The 17223-nt window shown below is 39.2% G+C and overlaps 1 protein-coding gene across 1 annotated transcript; it reads right to left on the bottom strand.

Annotated features, from left to right (window-relative positions):
* Positions 1 to 13708: 13708 nt before the first annotated feature.
* Positions 13709 to 16513, bottom strand: LOC138089562 (trace amine-associated receptor 7a-like). Its single transcript, XM_068984953.1, has 2 exons — positions 16487 to 16513; positions 13709 to 14773 (listed from the first exon to the last, which is right to left on the bottom strand). Exons 1-2 carry the CDS (start codon positions 16511 to 16513, stop codon positions 13709 to 13711), a joined length of 1092 nt encoding a protein of 363 aa, XP_068841054.1.
* Between the last annotated feature and the right edge of the window lie 710 nt (positions 16514 to 17223).

Below are 17223 nucleotides of genomic sequence, written 5' to 3'. Positions count from 1 at the left end.
GTGAAGGAGGGGCTTAGACTCCCTGAATCTCTTAAGTAACATGCTGTGCCCTACCAGCCTGAGATGAGGTGACACTTGCCGTGCTTGCCCTGAGACTGCTCAGTGCACACCTGACCACAACCTTCCCGGCATCATACCCAGTCCTCAGATAGAGTGGAGGGGGGAGTGGCAGTGCTAGTAAGTCTGAGTGAGGAAGGAGAGCCTGAACTGGGCCCAACGAGCCAGCAGTTGGGGATCAGGTGGATGAGACTCCCTCCCATGAAAACAATTATTCAATTAATCATCTACCAAATTCTTCTGGGGAGTACTATCACTTCTTTTCTTTCAGTTCTCAAATATAACTTGATTTCTTCCCCCTCTTATTTGGTAACCTTGTCTCCCCCTTTTTTGATAATGTAACATACAGAATTTAAAGACTGAGAGGTTGGAGAGGTTTGGGGTGCATTATGGAAGCAGGAATCAAGGGTGAGTCCAGGCTTTTAGCCTGCCCACAAGAAAGAGTAGGAGAAAGAGTACATTTGGGGGAAAGATGATGGGTTAAGTTGGGATTGGTCAGAGGGACGTAACACTGAGATTCTTTAGTGAGTGGTTTAGTCTGTAAATGTTTAGCTCAGAAAAGAAACTTTGCCTGATATGATCACATGAAATTCTTCAGCATACTTGTGTTTTGAGAAGTAAATGTGATTGCCTGCTGTACACCTGCCATAAAGCCTAGGATATATATCTCATACTCAATAAATATTTGTTGACCAGTTTAGAAGGTTATATAGTGAAAATAGAAGGAACTGGATGTGCACCAACTTCAAAGTTATGCTTACAAACAAATATAGATGGGAAAAGATGAAAAAGTGGTCCCACAGACTCCCATGGGATGAAAATGGTTTGTGAAGGGGACAAGTGGTTTGACACTCTTTGACAAAGAGTTTGACACCAAGAGTGTCAAAGGTTAGTGATGGGTCAGGTTAGATAAAAACTGCAAATTGTTTGTTGTCATTAAAAACTGGATCACTGATGAACATGATTCTACCTCTTCTGGGGGAATATTGGAGATAAACTCCAAATTGCAGTGGATTGAGAATTAATGGGAATGAGTAGGGAAGACAAGGAAACTATGAGCAACGGCTGATGTTTTCATGTTAATTATAAAGAGGAAAAGAGACATGAATTTCTATCGGGAAACATAGGTTCGGAAAATGCCATGTTGCTATTTAGATTCTGTCTTGATTTGATTCATGTTTATTTTGTTTGGTTATGGTACAGTAGCTAATGAGGAATACAAGATCAAAGACTGAGCTCTGATCAGAGAAGTTTTTTTTAATATAAATTTATTTATTTTAATTGGAGGTTAATTACTTTACAATATTGTATTTGATCAGAGAAGTTTTACTGCCAAGCAGGGACGCAAACAAGCACACATCTAGGCCCTGGGAGACTAGAGTCAAGGGAATAGAAATAGAGTTTTCTTAAAGCTAAGGGGCCATGAACTACCAATAATTCAGAAAGCAAAGTTTCTGAGTGCTGCTGATAGGGTAATGGAACTTGGGTTCACTTGTTAGATAAGCACCAGCCTGGTTGGAAATGCCTGCAAACCTACAAGGAGTGCCTGACTCAGGATTTGGGCATTGTACTAGATTCCTATTGTTGCTATGACAAATTACCACAAATTTAGTGGTTTACAGCGACACAAATTTATTATCTTATAGTTTCAGAGGCTAGAAATTTAATGGGTCTCATTGGACTGAAACCAGGCATTGAAGGTGCTATTATCCAACTGGAAGTTCTACGGGAGAATCTGGCTCTTGTCTTTATTGACTCGCCCTGGTAGCTCAGAGGTTAAAGCATCTGCCTGCAATGTGGGAGACCCGGGTTCGATCCCTGGGTTGGGAAGATTCCCCTGGAGAAGGAAATGGCAACCCACTCCAGTATTCTTGCCTGGAGAATCCCATGGACGGAGGAGCCTGGTGGGCTACAGGCCATAGGGTCGCAAAGAGTCAGACAACTGAGCGACTTCACTTTCACTTTCAGGGGTCAATTGAGGAGCTTCCATGGTGACTCAGATGGTAAAGAAATCTGCCTGCAATGTAGGAAGCCTGGGTTCAACCCCTGGTTCAAGAAGATCCTCTGGAGAAGGGAATAGCAACCCACTCTAGTATTCTTGCCTTGAGAATTCCATGGATAGAGGAACCTTGTGAGCTACAGTCCAGTCCATGGGCTCAAAAAGAGTTGGACACGACTAACTGGCATGGGCTCTAGAGGTCACCTGCATTCCTTAGCTTGTAGTCCCTTTCTCCAAACAGATGCTGCTGCTGCTGCTGCTGCTGCTGCTGCTGCTGCTGCTGCTGCTGCTGCTGCTAAGTCGCTTCAGTCATGTCCGACTCTGTGCGACCCCATAGATGGCAGCCCACCAGGCTCCCCTGCCCCTGGAATTCTCCAGGCAAGAACACTGGAGTGGGTTGCCATTTCTTTCTCCAATGCATGAAAGTGAAAAGTGAAAGTGAAGTCACTCAGTCATGTCCGACTCTTCGCAACCCCATGGACTGCAACTTACCAGGCTCCTCTGTCCATGGGATTTTCCAGGCAAGAGTACTGGAGTGGGTTGCCATTGCCTTCTCCACCAAACAGGATAGCATCTTCAAATCTTTGACTCTGACTCTCCCCTCATGTCCCTTTTTCATTTTTAATGACCCTTGTGATTACATTGAGCTCACCTGGATAGTCAAAAATAATTTTGCCATCTCAAAATCCTTAATCACATCTACAAAGTCCACTTAGCCACGTAAGGGCCTTGTCCAATTCACTTCAGAGATTAAGCTATCTCTTTGCAACAGCAAATAAGTGATGAAGTAAAGTCAAGTGGAGGCAACTGCAAAAGCCAACATCCACAAGTTCTGAGGATTAGTATTAATACATTAAAAATCCCTTGATGGAATCCCTGTAGTACAAGGTGTGAACTTGGAAGGTTATTTTCAAGAGTGATTATTAAGAGAGTTATTCTACAAAACAGTCTTCGCATTAAGTTAGATTATCATTATGTTTATTTGGCCAAAGACTTTTTTCTTCTTAGACTTGAGCTTTTTCTCTATTCACAGTTCTGCTGTGGCCACATTACTGTATTTTTGTTACAAAGATATGACAGGTTACAAGCAGTGAGAATCAATCCTTGGCTTTTTTTTCTTCAGTTAAGAATCATTTTTGTATCTGAACTGGATACCAACAAACAGAAAATGAAACACACATTGCGAGCAACTTGAGAAGGATGAATTACATTACAGGAAAGCTTTAAAAATGCCATGGTATTTAGATATACCCTTCTTTCTGAACTTCTACAAGTATCAGTGCTGGTAGAGAAAAGATCATTCTCTTCTCAGGATGTTGTCACTGGGAGAAGATTGCAGTGTCTCTCCATCCACATGAGAAATGGGTGTAAATCTTCTGAATACTGCTGCTGTGAGATTCTCACAGACAGAAGACTTCACATTCCCGTCTGTAGTGGGCTCAATGCTGTACCCCACCCCCACAAAGAATATGCCCACATTCTAACCCCCAGAGCCAGATCTTCTTTGGAAAAGATGCCTTCATGGGTTTAATAAGATGAGATCATCCTGTACTACATGGATGGGCACTGAATCCAAGAGCAGTGTCCTTAGACAAAAGTTGAGAAAGAGAAGAGAGAAGATGGCCTTGTGAAGATGGAGCCAGAGATTGGAATGATGCTGCTACAAGCAAAAGAGTGCTTGGAGCCATCAGAAGCCGGAAGAGACAGAGAATGACTCTACCCAGAGCCACGGGAGGGGAGCATGGCCCTGCTGTCAAGACCTCTAAAATCAGAGGGTTTTATTTCAGGCCTCTGGTCTACAGGACTCTGAGAGAATACATTTCTGTGAGAGAATAAAGCCAGGAGGTTGTGGTCATTTGTTACAGCAGTCCTAGAAAAGAAAACACTCTCCTGGATACTTTCCATTTCAGTGGTAGAATGCTCGGTGAAAAAGAAATTTCAGCAAAAAATCAAGGAATGAAAATCAACACATTTGTTCAAAAAACCAGATTTCAGAGCTTTGAAAGCAAATTGTAAATAATGTGAGCTTCTATCGTCATCCATTTAGCAGTTGTCAACCTTATATTGTAGGTATAATTTAACTCATTTAAAAAATAAAGTACATTTTAGAGGAGTTCTAGGTTCAACACATGGGGCTTCCCTGGTAGCTCAGCTGGTAAAGAACCTGCCTGCAATGCAGGAGACCATGATTCTTTCCCTCGATCACGAAGACCTCTTGGAGAAATGATAGGCTTACTCCAGTATTCTTGGGATTTCCCTGGTGGCTCAGATGGTAAAGAATCTGCCTTCAATGCAGGAGACCTGGGTTTGATCCCTGGGCTGGGAAGATCCCCTGGAGAATGGAACGGCTACTCACGCCAGTATTCTTGCTTGGAGAATTCCATGGACAGAGGAGCCTGGCGGGCTACAGTCTGTGGGGATGCAAGAAGTCTGACACAACTGAGCAAATTTCCCTTTCACTTCAGTTTCAGGTTCAAAACAAAATTGTGCGGAAGGTACAGAAATTTCCCATGTGCAGCCTTCCCCGTGGAAGCACATCCTCCCCCACTTCAATTTCCAGCCTATTTTGAAACTAGACAAGTTAATTTCACTGACAGAGAGGAAAGAGGAATTCAGGTTCAGTCCAAACCCCATGCTCGTTTCATTCTCCTCACTATGCTGAATGTCAGAACCACCTCCAACAATGTCAGTCAAGGCCTGAGAGGTGAGGAGCAACTTAGAGTGGACAACTGTTTGAAATGAGACCAGTGAGTACAGCTCCTTATACTGTGGAGAGCTTTATTATCAATTGCATTATTATTTGAAGAGAACTTCTGTAATTCTTCTCTCATTATGTTTGATTTCTATTCTTTTTGTCATTTCTAAAAAGTAAGAGCTACAATGCATGTGTTTGGTATAAGCTATATGGGGAAACCATCTAAGCTAGGAAGACAGTGTCCCTAGGGAATGATTGTAGAGGGCTTTGAATCAGAAAATGCCTGGGTATGCGATCTTGGAACACTTACCTGAACTCTCCGGCATCAGATTGCTCAGCTCTGACGTGGGAGTAATAATACCCACCATAAAGAGTTGTGTGACTAGAATTAAGGCAGGAAAGTATTTAACTTATGCTTAAACTGAATTACTATGTTATGTTACCAATAACATAGAATAGTACAGGTTAGTATAGTATATAAGAGTTAGAAATATAATAAGCATTAACAAAAATAATAAAACAAGTGTGGGATCTTTACTTCCAATTTACAACTTCACTTCTAAGGACTAAGTAGAATGATAGTGCTGACATTTAAGATGGGTGAGGAGAATAGCAATGAATTCCAGCAAGCAAGAGTTGAAAGGTGACTTGCATTTGGCATTCTAGAGCAAGTGAGCCTGAAAGGCTGGTGTTGGTGATGATATACCTAAACTGGAGGTATTTCAGGTTTTAGTACAAGTCCACATTCTAAAACTCTAAAATCGATAACATTGTAAGTTTATGTCTAATTAATTTGGTGACAAACACTGACATAATGCTATTTGTAATGTTTATTTTTTAATCAGTCTATCTGAATATTCATGCAGATATTGTGTTGAATATCTGATTATTGGTACAGAAACAATAATGTGTTGATGACAAATGCTTCACACACTTCATTGGTTTATTCCAAACATTTAATGGATGTGCTTTTTAAATGAAACAGAAAAAAAAAATTTGATAACTACAAGTCCTGGGAGTTTTAGATAAAAGATTGTAGCTGGTAAATGACAAGTCCTGAGTAAGGACAGAGGCAGATTGGAGGTGATATCCTAGAAGAAGAGAATATCTAGAAACTGTTAGAGGTAGATTAGCACTTGGTCAAGAGCATGGACTCTGGGGTCTTCCAGTGATTGTTCAGTGTGAGGAATTTGCCTGCCAGTGCAGGGGACGCAGTTTCGACCCCTGATCCAGGAAGATCCCACAAACCTAGGAGCCAGTGAGCCCGTGTGCTGCAACTATTGAGCCTGTACCCTAGATCATGGGAACTACACCTGCTGAGCTCCTGCGATGCAACTACTAAAGCTCCCGAGTCTAAAGCCCATGTTCCTTAACAGCAGAAGACACCGCAATGCGAAGCCCTTGAACCACAAGAGAGTAGCCCCTGCTTGCTACAGCTAGAGAAAAGCTCACATAGCTGGGAAGACCCAACAGAGCCTAAAATAAATAAATAAAATTATGTTTTTAAGAAGGCATGGACTCTGGACCCAGTTGCCTAGGGTTGAATCCAGGCTCTCCCCAACTTTGTAACCAACCGAGGACTCAGTTTTTCAGCTGTGAAATGGGGATAATAATATTCCCTTCAACAGAAGGTTATTATGGCAACTATTGGGGTTACTGTTTCTAAAGCACATGATATAGTACTTAACTAGCACGTGTTCATACTTTAAATGTTTAAGATCTATACATATTGAGAGTAGTTCTGGAGAGAAAGACAGAGAGCTGGGTATTAACATTAAGATGCAAGAAGGAAGAAGGACCCTGTGCCAGTTGACAGTATTGGAGAGAGGCAAGGCTGGTACAATCTGATGACCTTGAGGGTTTGAGGGAAGATGGAGTGTGAATGCTCTGCCACCATGAGGAACATCGAGGATGCCCCCTCATTGCTCTGCTACTGGAAAGCAAAGTCCTCAGGTGACAACCAGGTTCCTAAATGGTGCAGAGAACCTACATAGAAGAAAACATGTTTGTGAAGTTATTTCTCAGTATTTATTCATTTCAATGTTGTCTTTTAATCTTAATTCAGTTATATTGAAAAGCCAGTCTGGGAATCAGTGCTGATTTACGACCAACTCCTCATCGATCAGAGGAAGAGGAGAAAAACAAGAGCAAAGAGATAAACGATGTGTTTCCTATAGTATTAATATCAAAGCATGGTAAAGAATTCACCTACAATGCAGGAGACCCAGGTTTGATCTCTGGGTCGGGAAGATCCCCTGGAGAAGAAAATGGCAACCCACTCCAGTATTCTTGCCTGAAGAATCCCATAGACAGATAACCTAGTACGTTATAGTCTATGGAGTCAAAAAGAGTCATTCATGACTGAGCAAAAAAAACATACTTCTCTTTAATGAAATTTTGCCAAAACATAAAATTGTCCCTGCAGCTGCTGCTGCTGTTTGTGAAGTCCTTAGCTGGCAAAGTTATTATTTGGCAAGCATTTGTGGTTTCCTTGGATTTTTTTCACCAATCTTATTGTTTCTGAAACCCAAGTTTCCAGGAACCATTAGTTTTCTCAATAACAAAGGTGGTATTTTAGCAGGTAAGCCTTTTAGAGCCGTAAAGTAAACCAGGGCATCCTCTGATCAATTCCAAATATTTAAAATAGTAAAATTTCTTCCAATAAACGTATGTGTCCGAGAAATCAACCTCATAGAAAAAGCAATATCTAATGTCTGCTGTGAAAAGAAAAGAGTCGCCTTGCATTTTTTTACGTTTTCTCTTTTGCTGCCTTCAAAACTTATTAGAGGAACCTAGGTTATTTGCTGCTCTCATGTTTGGCCAATTAAGGACACCTAGCCTTGTGCTGTGGAGAAGGCAATGGCACCCCACTCCAGTACTCTTGCCTGGAAAATCCCATGGACGGAGGAGCCTGGAAGGCTGCAGTCCATGGGGTTGCTGAGGGTCGGACATGACTGAGCGACTTCACTTTCATTTTTCACTTTCATGCATTGGAGAAGGAAATGGCAACCCACTCCAGTGTTCTTGCCTGGAGAATCCCAGGGACGGGAGAGCCTGATGGGCTCCCATCTATGGGGTCTCACAGTGTTGGACACGACTGAAGCGACTTAGCAGCAGCAGCAGCAGCCTTGTGCTGAGATGAGGTAAAAATTGGAGGCTCTTCCTAAACCCTCTAAAATTCTTGCAGTATCTGACTCTTCCTTTTATGCTCATACATCTTGAGAAAGTGATCTGCCTCAAATAAAGATAAGGTTAGACAATAATCGTATTTCTCAGAGGCAGTAATCATATTTCTCATTCTATCCTTCTAATACCAAGGACAGAATTTGGAGGCAAATTTTGGTTATCTTGCATTATCGAAAGTTTCCAGTCCCTATTTGCCGATTTTGAAACTCTCAGGCATTCTTAAAATAAAAATCCATTCAATAAACTCTCTCCCCAATGAGTGATAGTGTGAGACTTTCCTCATTAAAACAAAACAAGAGAAAGGTGCATTAAAGTTGTGATTTTTCCAGCACACAAACTCAGAAGCTTGTTAATGAGAGGGGTGAGAGTGAAATGCTTTGTACTCTTATCTCTTTGGATTAGAGGCTAGATGTAACCAAACACAAAGTAGGGTAGAAGTATTGAATTATGAATCAACAGCAATTGGCACTGATAACACATAATAAGTACACACACATTAATTATATGTAATAATAATATTTAAAGCATTTTTACAAGTGAGTGTGAAACTGAATCATACTTGATTCTTTATGAATCATTATGAACTTGATTCTTTACATAATCTATTTGTGTTTAATGGATATTTCTCAGAAATATATGTTAACCTCTTATGGAATAAATTGAGTGAAATGGGAAATGATATGTCACTGTATTTTCTCCAACCACAGACTCCCAGTGTCCTCTACATATCTTCCTTACTCAGCTCGCATTAAATCTCAGAGCTGTCTAGTCATTGTGTGTGATAATAACTCAGTTTGGATGACTCCAGGTCGAAACACAACCTAAATATCATGGAATATCCCTGTCTTCCCTGTGCCCAAGCTAGCCAGGTCTGAACTTAAACATTTCATCATTTTCACAATGGACTGGCTGAACTGGCACATGCCCTCTGAAGATAAGCCCTATTAACTGATCACAGTGTTTACTTCCTCCTAAAATTCCATTGAAATGTCCCTGAAATATTTCTGAAAGATAAAAATTCATTGGAGCAAACTAATGGAAAGAGCAGGGTAGAGAAAATACAATCCACACTATACACAATACAAGTTTACCATTAAGATGAAAAAAAAAAAAGTTCTTTCTAATAAAGCACGGCAGAGATTCTTAATCCCAGAAAAAGTAAATAAAAAATGAGGGCAAGGGAACTTTCCAGGTGATCCCGTGGTTAAGAATCCACCTTGCAATGTAGGGGACATGAATTTGATCCCTGGTCAGGAAACTAAGATCCCACGTGATGCACAGCAATTAAGCCAGCACACCCTAACTACTGACCCTGTGTGCTCTGGATTCTGTGCACTGCAATAAAAGATCCCACGTGATGGAACAAAGATCCTGCCTGCCTCAGCTAAGACTGCATGCAGCCAAATAAACATAATTTTTTTTTAATGAATGAGGACAAGAAAATCATAAAACAATGCTTGAGACATTTTATTCTGAGCTAAAGGGTCTAAACTTGAAATGCAAGTGCCTATCAAGTTTAAAGAAGGAAAACAGAATAAACACAGGCACTAAATATGGACAAGTCTAAAGAGAAATTCTCAAAAGTTCCTGGGAACAGAGACCAGAAGGAACAGGTCTATGAAAATGATGTGAATATCATACTGGGGTCAAAATCCTCATCAGTACACAATAAAAATCTATTCAATAAACTCTCTCCCCAATGACTGATAGTGTGAGACTTTCCTCATTAAAACAAAGGTCCAAGAAGGCAGTGGAGTCATGTTTTTAAGTTATCAGAGAATTTATTTTTGAAACCATCATTCTAGTTAAAATTAAAATGATGATAGAAATCCTATAAAGTTCTTTAAAGCTAGTTTGGAATTAAGAACATTCATTCTAGTTACATGTATTTATAGTAGGCATTTCTATGTATTATACAATATATCAATATACTATAACAAATATTTTATTAAACTGAATTATAATTAATATACTATATGCTTGTATAATTCAAATATGTAATTTGCATAAGTATAAAACAGAGCTACAAATAGATGGTTATGGATCATTAGAAGCAGGCAAGCCAGAAATAAGCGAGCAGAGTTGGGGCAATTCTTAGCAAGAGGAGGTTGTGCCAAGGCCTAAGGAAGGAGCAGATGAAAGTGGACCACTGGGCTGTTCCAGCAGGACCCAATCCAGCCTGACATTCCCTGGGTGGTGGCAAGCCCCACTCTGCGAATTCATGAGACTCTGGGTATCCAGCCTTGTTCAGGTCACTTAAACTTCAGCCTGCATTTTAAAAATGATGGTTCAAACCCAAATTCAATCAACAAATAAGAAGAATAAACAAATTGTGGCCAACCCACACAGTGCAACACTACTCAGTAAGACACAAAGTCACAAAGAAAAAGGAATCAGATACTGACTCATCCTTTGACATGGCTTATTCTCCAAATCACTAAGCACAGTGAAATGATTCAGACAAAAATAAGTGTATATAATGTATGCTTGCATTTATATAAAATGCTAGAAAGTACAAATTAGTGTAGAGTAACATGAAGTTCATCAGTGGCTACCTGGGGACAGAAGGGGGCTAAGTTTGTAGGGATAAACAAGAAGGACATTACTAAAGACATGAAGAAACTTTTGGAGTAAAAAATAAGTTTAGTCTTGATTTTGGTGATGAATTTGCAGGTGTCTACAAATGTCAAAACTCATCAAATTGTATATCATTTGTATGTGTAGTTTATGTCTATTATGCACATGTGTATTATGAAAATATTAAAAACTGAGTTTCTCTGTTAAAAAGTAAAAGGTAATGGTTCAGAATTGATCATCTCAAAGTTACCTTCAGTTTTAGTGTTTTGTACATTTGTTGCAGAGGGCCAATGATTGGATGGTCAAGAAAATCTGGCTAATGTGATATTCTTGGCCGGGGAATTTTTCTGGCCCTGAATTCACCTACCAAAATCTGACAGAGAGGGATGTTCTGTCCAAGGGATGATCCCAAGAACCGCAAAATAAGCGTGTATAGAGTCTGCAGTACTATAAGCACTATGATACATGAGAAATTTATGTGGCTGTGGATGGCAGGTATTCTTTCCTTCTTGAGTTCCCTCAAGGTTACCAGTTCGCTCTCCTTGGTGGCTGCAATTGCTGATGATCATAACCTCCTCTGTTAACTGATATGGCCGAAAATATTCCATTTCTTGCTTTCAATAATTTGATTTCAGTGGCTGGGCCACATCAGGGGAGGAAGAGTTACTACTTACTTCACTTTCTGACTCCCTGGACATGAACACGGACCCTATTGTTTAACAAATATGCCACCTTGGGCATAAGACTCATCTCTCTTTGCTTCAGGTCCCTCATTTGTGATCTAGAAGTAATAGTAATTTAATATAGTCATAATATTTCCTCTCACATAGTGTTGTTGTAAAGACTGAATAGGGCAGGTAAGATGGTCCCAAGCAAAGAATGAGTAGTCTATAACAAAGCATTCTTAGGTTTGCATACCAGAAGCACTCAAGAAGTGTTCACTGAAGCAAAGGTGAGTGGACAAGTCCCACATGAATAGAGCAATTCATAGAAGAGAGAAATGAGGCCTAGAGTGTATTCTTTTATAAAGAAAGTTCAGAAATATTTTTAAAAATAGAATAATACATAGTTCTAGGAAACAAAGTGGTAAAATTGAAAGATTTGTCTAGCTTGTGTAAAAGGTTACTGAAAAAGGAAAAACAAGTGTAAATGTATTAAACTAGATGTTAGAACTGCTTATTTGAATCCAGAAGCTTTATGGTATTCAACAGACTTTTAAACACTTTGATTTTAGCTTTTTCATTTTTAAAATGAGGAAGTATGACTCCCTATAGCTTGTGGCATAGGATTAAGGATTAAAGAAAGTTACTATATTGAAAGCACTAAATCAAAATAAACTGATGATTTACTAAGCAGGTAAAAGTACCTTTAAATCATCTTTAATCACCAAATGAAGATGAGAGAACTTCAATCAAGTATAGTATAAGGTAATCAGAAATAATTCACTATCTCAGGAAAGGTTTATTGATTTAAAGCATACATCTAATAATAGTCAGAAATGATATGCTAATATATGACTAATTTCTATCAAGCAAGAAAGTAGAAAAAAAATCAGAATATACTGATGTGAATTCACTCCTGCTCAGGAGACATGATGCTCTAATTTTTAAATCTTGATGTCTGATTACAACAAAAGTTAAAATGTTTTGTTGTCGTTTTAGTTGCTAAATCAAATCTGACTCTTTTTTTTTTTAACTCCATTGGACTGTAACTCACCAGGCTCCTCTGTCCATGGGATTTCCCAGGCAAGACTATTGGAGTGGGTTGCCATTTCCTTCTTCAAGGTAACTTCCCAACCCAGGGATCGAACCCACATCACCTGCATTGGCAGGCAGATCCTTTACCGCTGAGCCACCAGGGAAAGTTAGAATAGAATCAAGCAATTTATGTAAAAAATTTTTTAGTTTATTTTTAAAAACCCAGATGTATAGCATCCTCCAATCTTTGTACCAAAAACAGGGCTTCATTTCTGAAAAACTGGCTGGCTTTTATCTAATATGAAAATTTGTGAGTCATATAAAATGTATTTATCAGCCTCTGTCTGTCATACTTTTATGCCCCCTTCACTTCAGTGTTCTATTTTTTTAAATACATTTTTAATTGGGGCTTTCTTGTGTATCAATGAAAACCCTTATACATAATTTTTGGAACAATGCAAAAGTGAACAAAATTGTAAGTTAATTTCAGATAAAGTACAATATGAGTGACAATCTTAAAAACTCATGCATGGTCTAAACATATGTTAACTAGTAAAATTTCTAAACTCAAGTGAAATTTTATGAGCAGAGGATCACCAATAAGAAGCCCACTCAACAAATGAATGTTATTTATGACATCAATTATCTTTCCCATAGTACATAATTCAACTGATATATGTCTGCGTGTTAGTCATTCAGTTATGTCTGACTCTTTGCGACCCCATGGATTGTAGCCCACCAGGCTTCTCTGCCCATGGAATTCTCCAGGCAAGAATACTGGAGTGGATTCCCATGCCTTTCTCATATATATATATGTCATATATATATATATATATATATATGTCATATATATATATATATATATATATGTCATATATATATATATATATATATATATATATATATATATATCAGTCAATGAATCTATTGCAGGATTGATTTTACCTGACACTGAGATCATATTTCTGAACTCATAAATCTGACCACCTGACAGTGCAGACTTACTACTTTGCTCTCCTTCAACCAGGACCTCTCTAAGTATTCCACAGATGCATTTACTTTGTAATAGAAAACATTACAAAGGAATAAAGAGAATCTATAACCAGGGATTAAACTATTATAAAATGATAAAAGAAGATTTTGAATAAAATTATACTACATCCTTCCCCATATATTCTCTTACATTTTCTCAAGAATGCTGCAAGGAAGGGATTAATAACTAGAGATTATACAGCGAAGTTCAGAGACAAGTAGTAGCCCAAGATCAATGGTAAAATGCCACGTTTCTGGCTCCAAGGTCATGTTGTTTCCATAACAACCAGGTTTTTATGTTATATTGACCAAAGAAGATGAAACTGAATTTAAGTCTTCAGGTCATATTGGAAGCATAATTTATTCTTTTACTTTACAAGTTTTTGCATGTATATGATGAAGTTTTCTACCCAATGCTGTGTTCACTGTAAATCTATATTCAATTCCTCCATCTAAAATGTGGACTTACCCAGAAAATAAATTTACTGTTGAGGAATTCTCTCTCAAGACTTTGCCAGTGATAATGAGTTTGATGGCTTTTCGAAACCAAGGATAAAAGAAAGCATAAATCAAGGGGTTCATAGCTGAGTTATAATAAGCAATCCAAACCAGTATTTCATAAATATATGTGGGAGTGATGAAACCTAGGAAGGCATCAATTATGGAATCCAGGAAGTAAGGCAGCCAGGAGATGAGAAACGCCAGCACTGCGACGCCCAGGGTTCTTGCTGCCTTTCTCTCCCTCTTGGCCACTCTGTCTTGGAAGCTCTCTGAGCATCGCCCAGTCTTGTTGTTCAGATTCTCAATTTTTCTAGCCTGCTGTTTAGCAATGAGGAAAATCTTGGAGTAAACAATTATCATGACAAGGGTGGGGATGAAAAATAAAAGGAAACTGACCAATACCCAACTCTGATTCACTGCAATTTGACAGCCTCCCACACAGGTGAGAGCACTTACTAGATCCTCCAGTCCAGCTGCATTTGCTCCTGTGCCAAGAAGGGAAAAAGAAAAAATAATAGAAAAGAGCCAAGAGGTGGCAATACACATGCCAGAAACAGACACAGTGAACCTGGTTGGATAGACCAGGGGGTCAGTGACGGCAATGTACCTGTCCAGAGAGATAAAGCACAAGTGGTAGATGGAAGCATAACAGAATGAGCCTTCAAAACAAGAGTGGAGTTGACAGTAACGCTGCCCAAAGTACCAGCAGCTCTCCACGGACCTCACTGTGCTGAAGGGCATCACAGTCACTCCCACCAAGAAGTCTGCACAGGCCAGAGAAGCAATCAAGAAGTTGGTAGGAGAATGCAGCTGCTTGAAGTGGAGAATGGAAATCATCACCAGGAGATTTCCAAATACAGTCAGCACAGCTCCAAAGCTGAACACTGTGTACAGGATGAGGCGGGGAGCTGGTGAGTAGGGGGTTTTCACACAGGATCCGTTCAGGTGCTCGTAGCAGAGCTGCACAGCTGCAGCAGGAGACGCACTGCTCATGATTCTCTGATTTGATACCTGGAAACCTGTCACCCTCTGTGGCCCAGGATGTCATTCCAGTTTTCAAAATATCCTTAAAGAAAAGATAAATACAATGTCAGCACTTGCCAGTGTATTCTGTCTTTGCTCCCTTGTAAGTGCAAATCTTTGCTTACATGTTTAGAAAGTGATTCATATCCTCATCTTGTAAATGATTCACTTCTAAATGAATAAGCAGTTAATTTTCATTGTTACATAAAATGCTGTCTATTTAAAATTTTAAAAAACTTCCTGCATTACCTTGTTCTTCACTTCAGAGGAGAGTTTGTCTTCGAGAAACTATTACATGATGCATGCCTGAATGCCACATTTTATTAGCATTATTTTCCTAATTTATCAGAGCAATGATAATGCCCCAAACACCCTCTCCCCTCAGGAACATAGTTTCATAATTTCAATCCCCAAAGCTCTTAAGATTGAATCCCCACAAGTGCAAGGTGTTTAGAAAGAAAGAATTAAATAACAATTATGTTTATGCTAAACTAAGTTTATGTCCTATAATTTCCTGATGTCACTTGACCTTTGCATGAAATATAATAATGCCTAGTCTTTAAAACCTTTGAGCAGAAATTGAAAGTCATATTTATTGTTATTAGTTACTGCCTTTTCATTCTTATTAGAATCATTTATGATTTCTGTGTTGAATGTCACTAGAACTCTTCCAAATAAGTCCTTTCTCTCTTCCAGTATCAGTTTGTGTTAAGGAAAAAAAAAATAGAATCATATATTAAACAGTTGAATGCTTCAGGTTTAACTTTAATAATTCAGATTTAGAAAAGAGGAGGAGTAGAGGACAAAATGTTTGCCTCATGAAACAACCAAGGAAGTCCAAGTACAAATAAAACATTGTTGCTGCTAATGTTTTTCTTGTAATGGGAACTATATGGAATATATTTTAAAAAATAAATTGTTGAAAGAACTCTTGGAATGTGAGCATTCCTATATTATACTTCATATTTTACCACTGACAAATTTCCATTTCCTCTTAATGTTCTAGAATAGATCAGCTTGTGTTTCAAAAAAATGTTTTCTGATGAATGACTTCTATGTGGTGTGCTCAGTTGCTCAGTTATGTTCAACTCTTTGCAATCCCATGGACTGTAGTCTACCAGGCTTCTCTGTCCATGAAATTTTACAGGCAATAATACTGGAGCAGATTACTATTTCCTACTCCAGGGGATTTTCCCAACCCAGGAATCAAACCCATATCTCTTGCCTATCCTGCATTGGCAGGCAGATTCTTTACCACTGTGCCACCTGGGAAGCACTCAATGACTTCTACTTATGTTGAAAAATCAGCTTTTTAATATTGAGGCATAAAATATATTTGAAAAGTTTACGTTTTTAGTATGTACAGACTGATGACGTGATAAATGTATCCTCTCTTGTATTCACAACCAAGAAAGGACGCAACACCCTGTATTTCTCCTCAGGCCCTTTTATACTTAATCTCACCCCACATATCCCCTCTCCTATCCTGGGGAACCACTGATCACCCTTCTATGGCTAGGGATTAATTTCTGAGGCCCAAAAATCTTGTGTCAAAAAGGTCACACAGTTTGTGTTCTTCTCTGTCTGGCTTATTTTACTCAGCTCAGTGTCTGTGAGTTTCACCCATGTCTGAGAACATTTGCAGTTCATTCCTCGTTATTGCTAAATGGAATTCCATTGTCTGAATTCAATTGCCTTCCAGTTATTTTATCCATATACCAGTTGATAAATATTTAGACTGTTCATCTTGGGACTGTCATATTGGGAAGTGTATGTTTAACTCTGTAAGGAAGTACACATTTTCTAAGGTAGTTGGACCATTTTATGCTCTCACCAGCAAGCTATGAGTGTTTCAGTTTGCTTGAAATCTTTCTTTCCTCCTGGTGGATTGCCTATCATCTTATAGGATTTTTAAATAAATTAGAGCTTATCCATTATACTTTATTTTACTTCTCTTAACTATATGTGAGAGGCTAACATGTGGACAAGTAATGACAACTCGATGTGGTGATGGCTCTGATAAAGTTTAGTGGAGGTCACCACAATGAAGCAAGGGAATTGTATTCACAGGAAATTGTACCAAGAAGGTAACTTTAAATATAGGTCGAGAGGATCCAGGAGATATTTAAGGTAAAAACAGACAAGGGTTTTCCAGGCTGAGAGGGCAGTGTGTTTTGAGGCTCCGAGATGGGAGCTGGACGCATTCGCAAGGCTGAGAGCGGCTGTAGCGCAGGCGCAGTGTGGGGAGTGGCATGAACTCAAGGAGACCTTCGCACAACCTGGCCCCACCCCCCTCATTTTGCCAAGCTGTTTGGATTTCTGCAGAGGTGAAGGGTTAGGAAGGGAGAAGACATGAAATACCCGTGGTGACAGATACAGATCTTCGCTTCACCTGCTCAGGGATGCTAGATAGGATTTATATTTTTCTGCAATACTCTTAAATCTACTTAGAGCCT

This window comes from Capricornis sumatraensis, chromosome 13, assembly GCF_032405125.1.
Source record: "Capricornis sumatraensis isolate serow.1 chromosome 13, serow.2, whole genome shotgun sequence".
Classification (NCBI taxonomy): Eukaryota; Metazoa; Chordata; class Mammalia; order Artiodactyla; family Bovidae; genus Capricornis; species Capricornis sumatraensis.
This window is presented reverse-complemented; position numbering and strand designations above follow the sequence as displayed.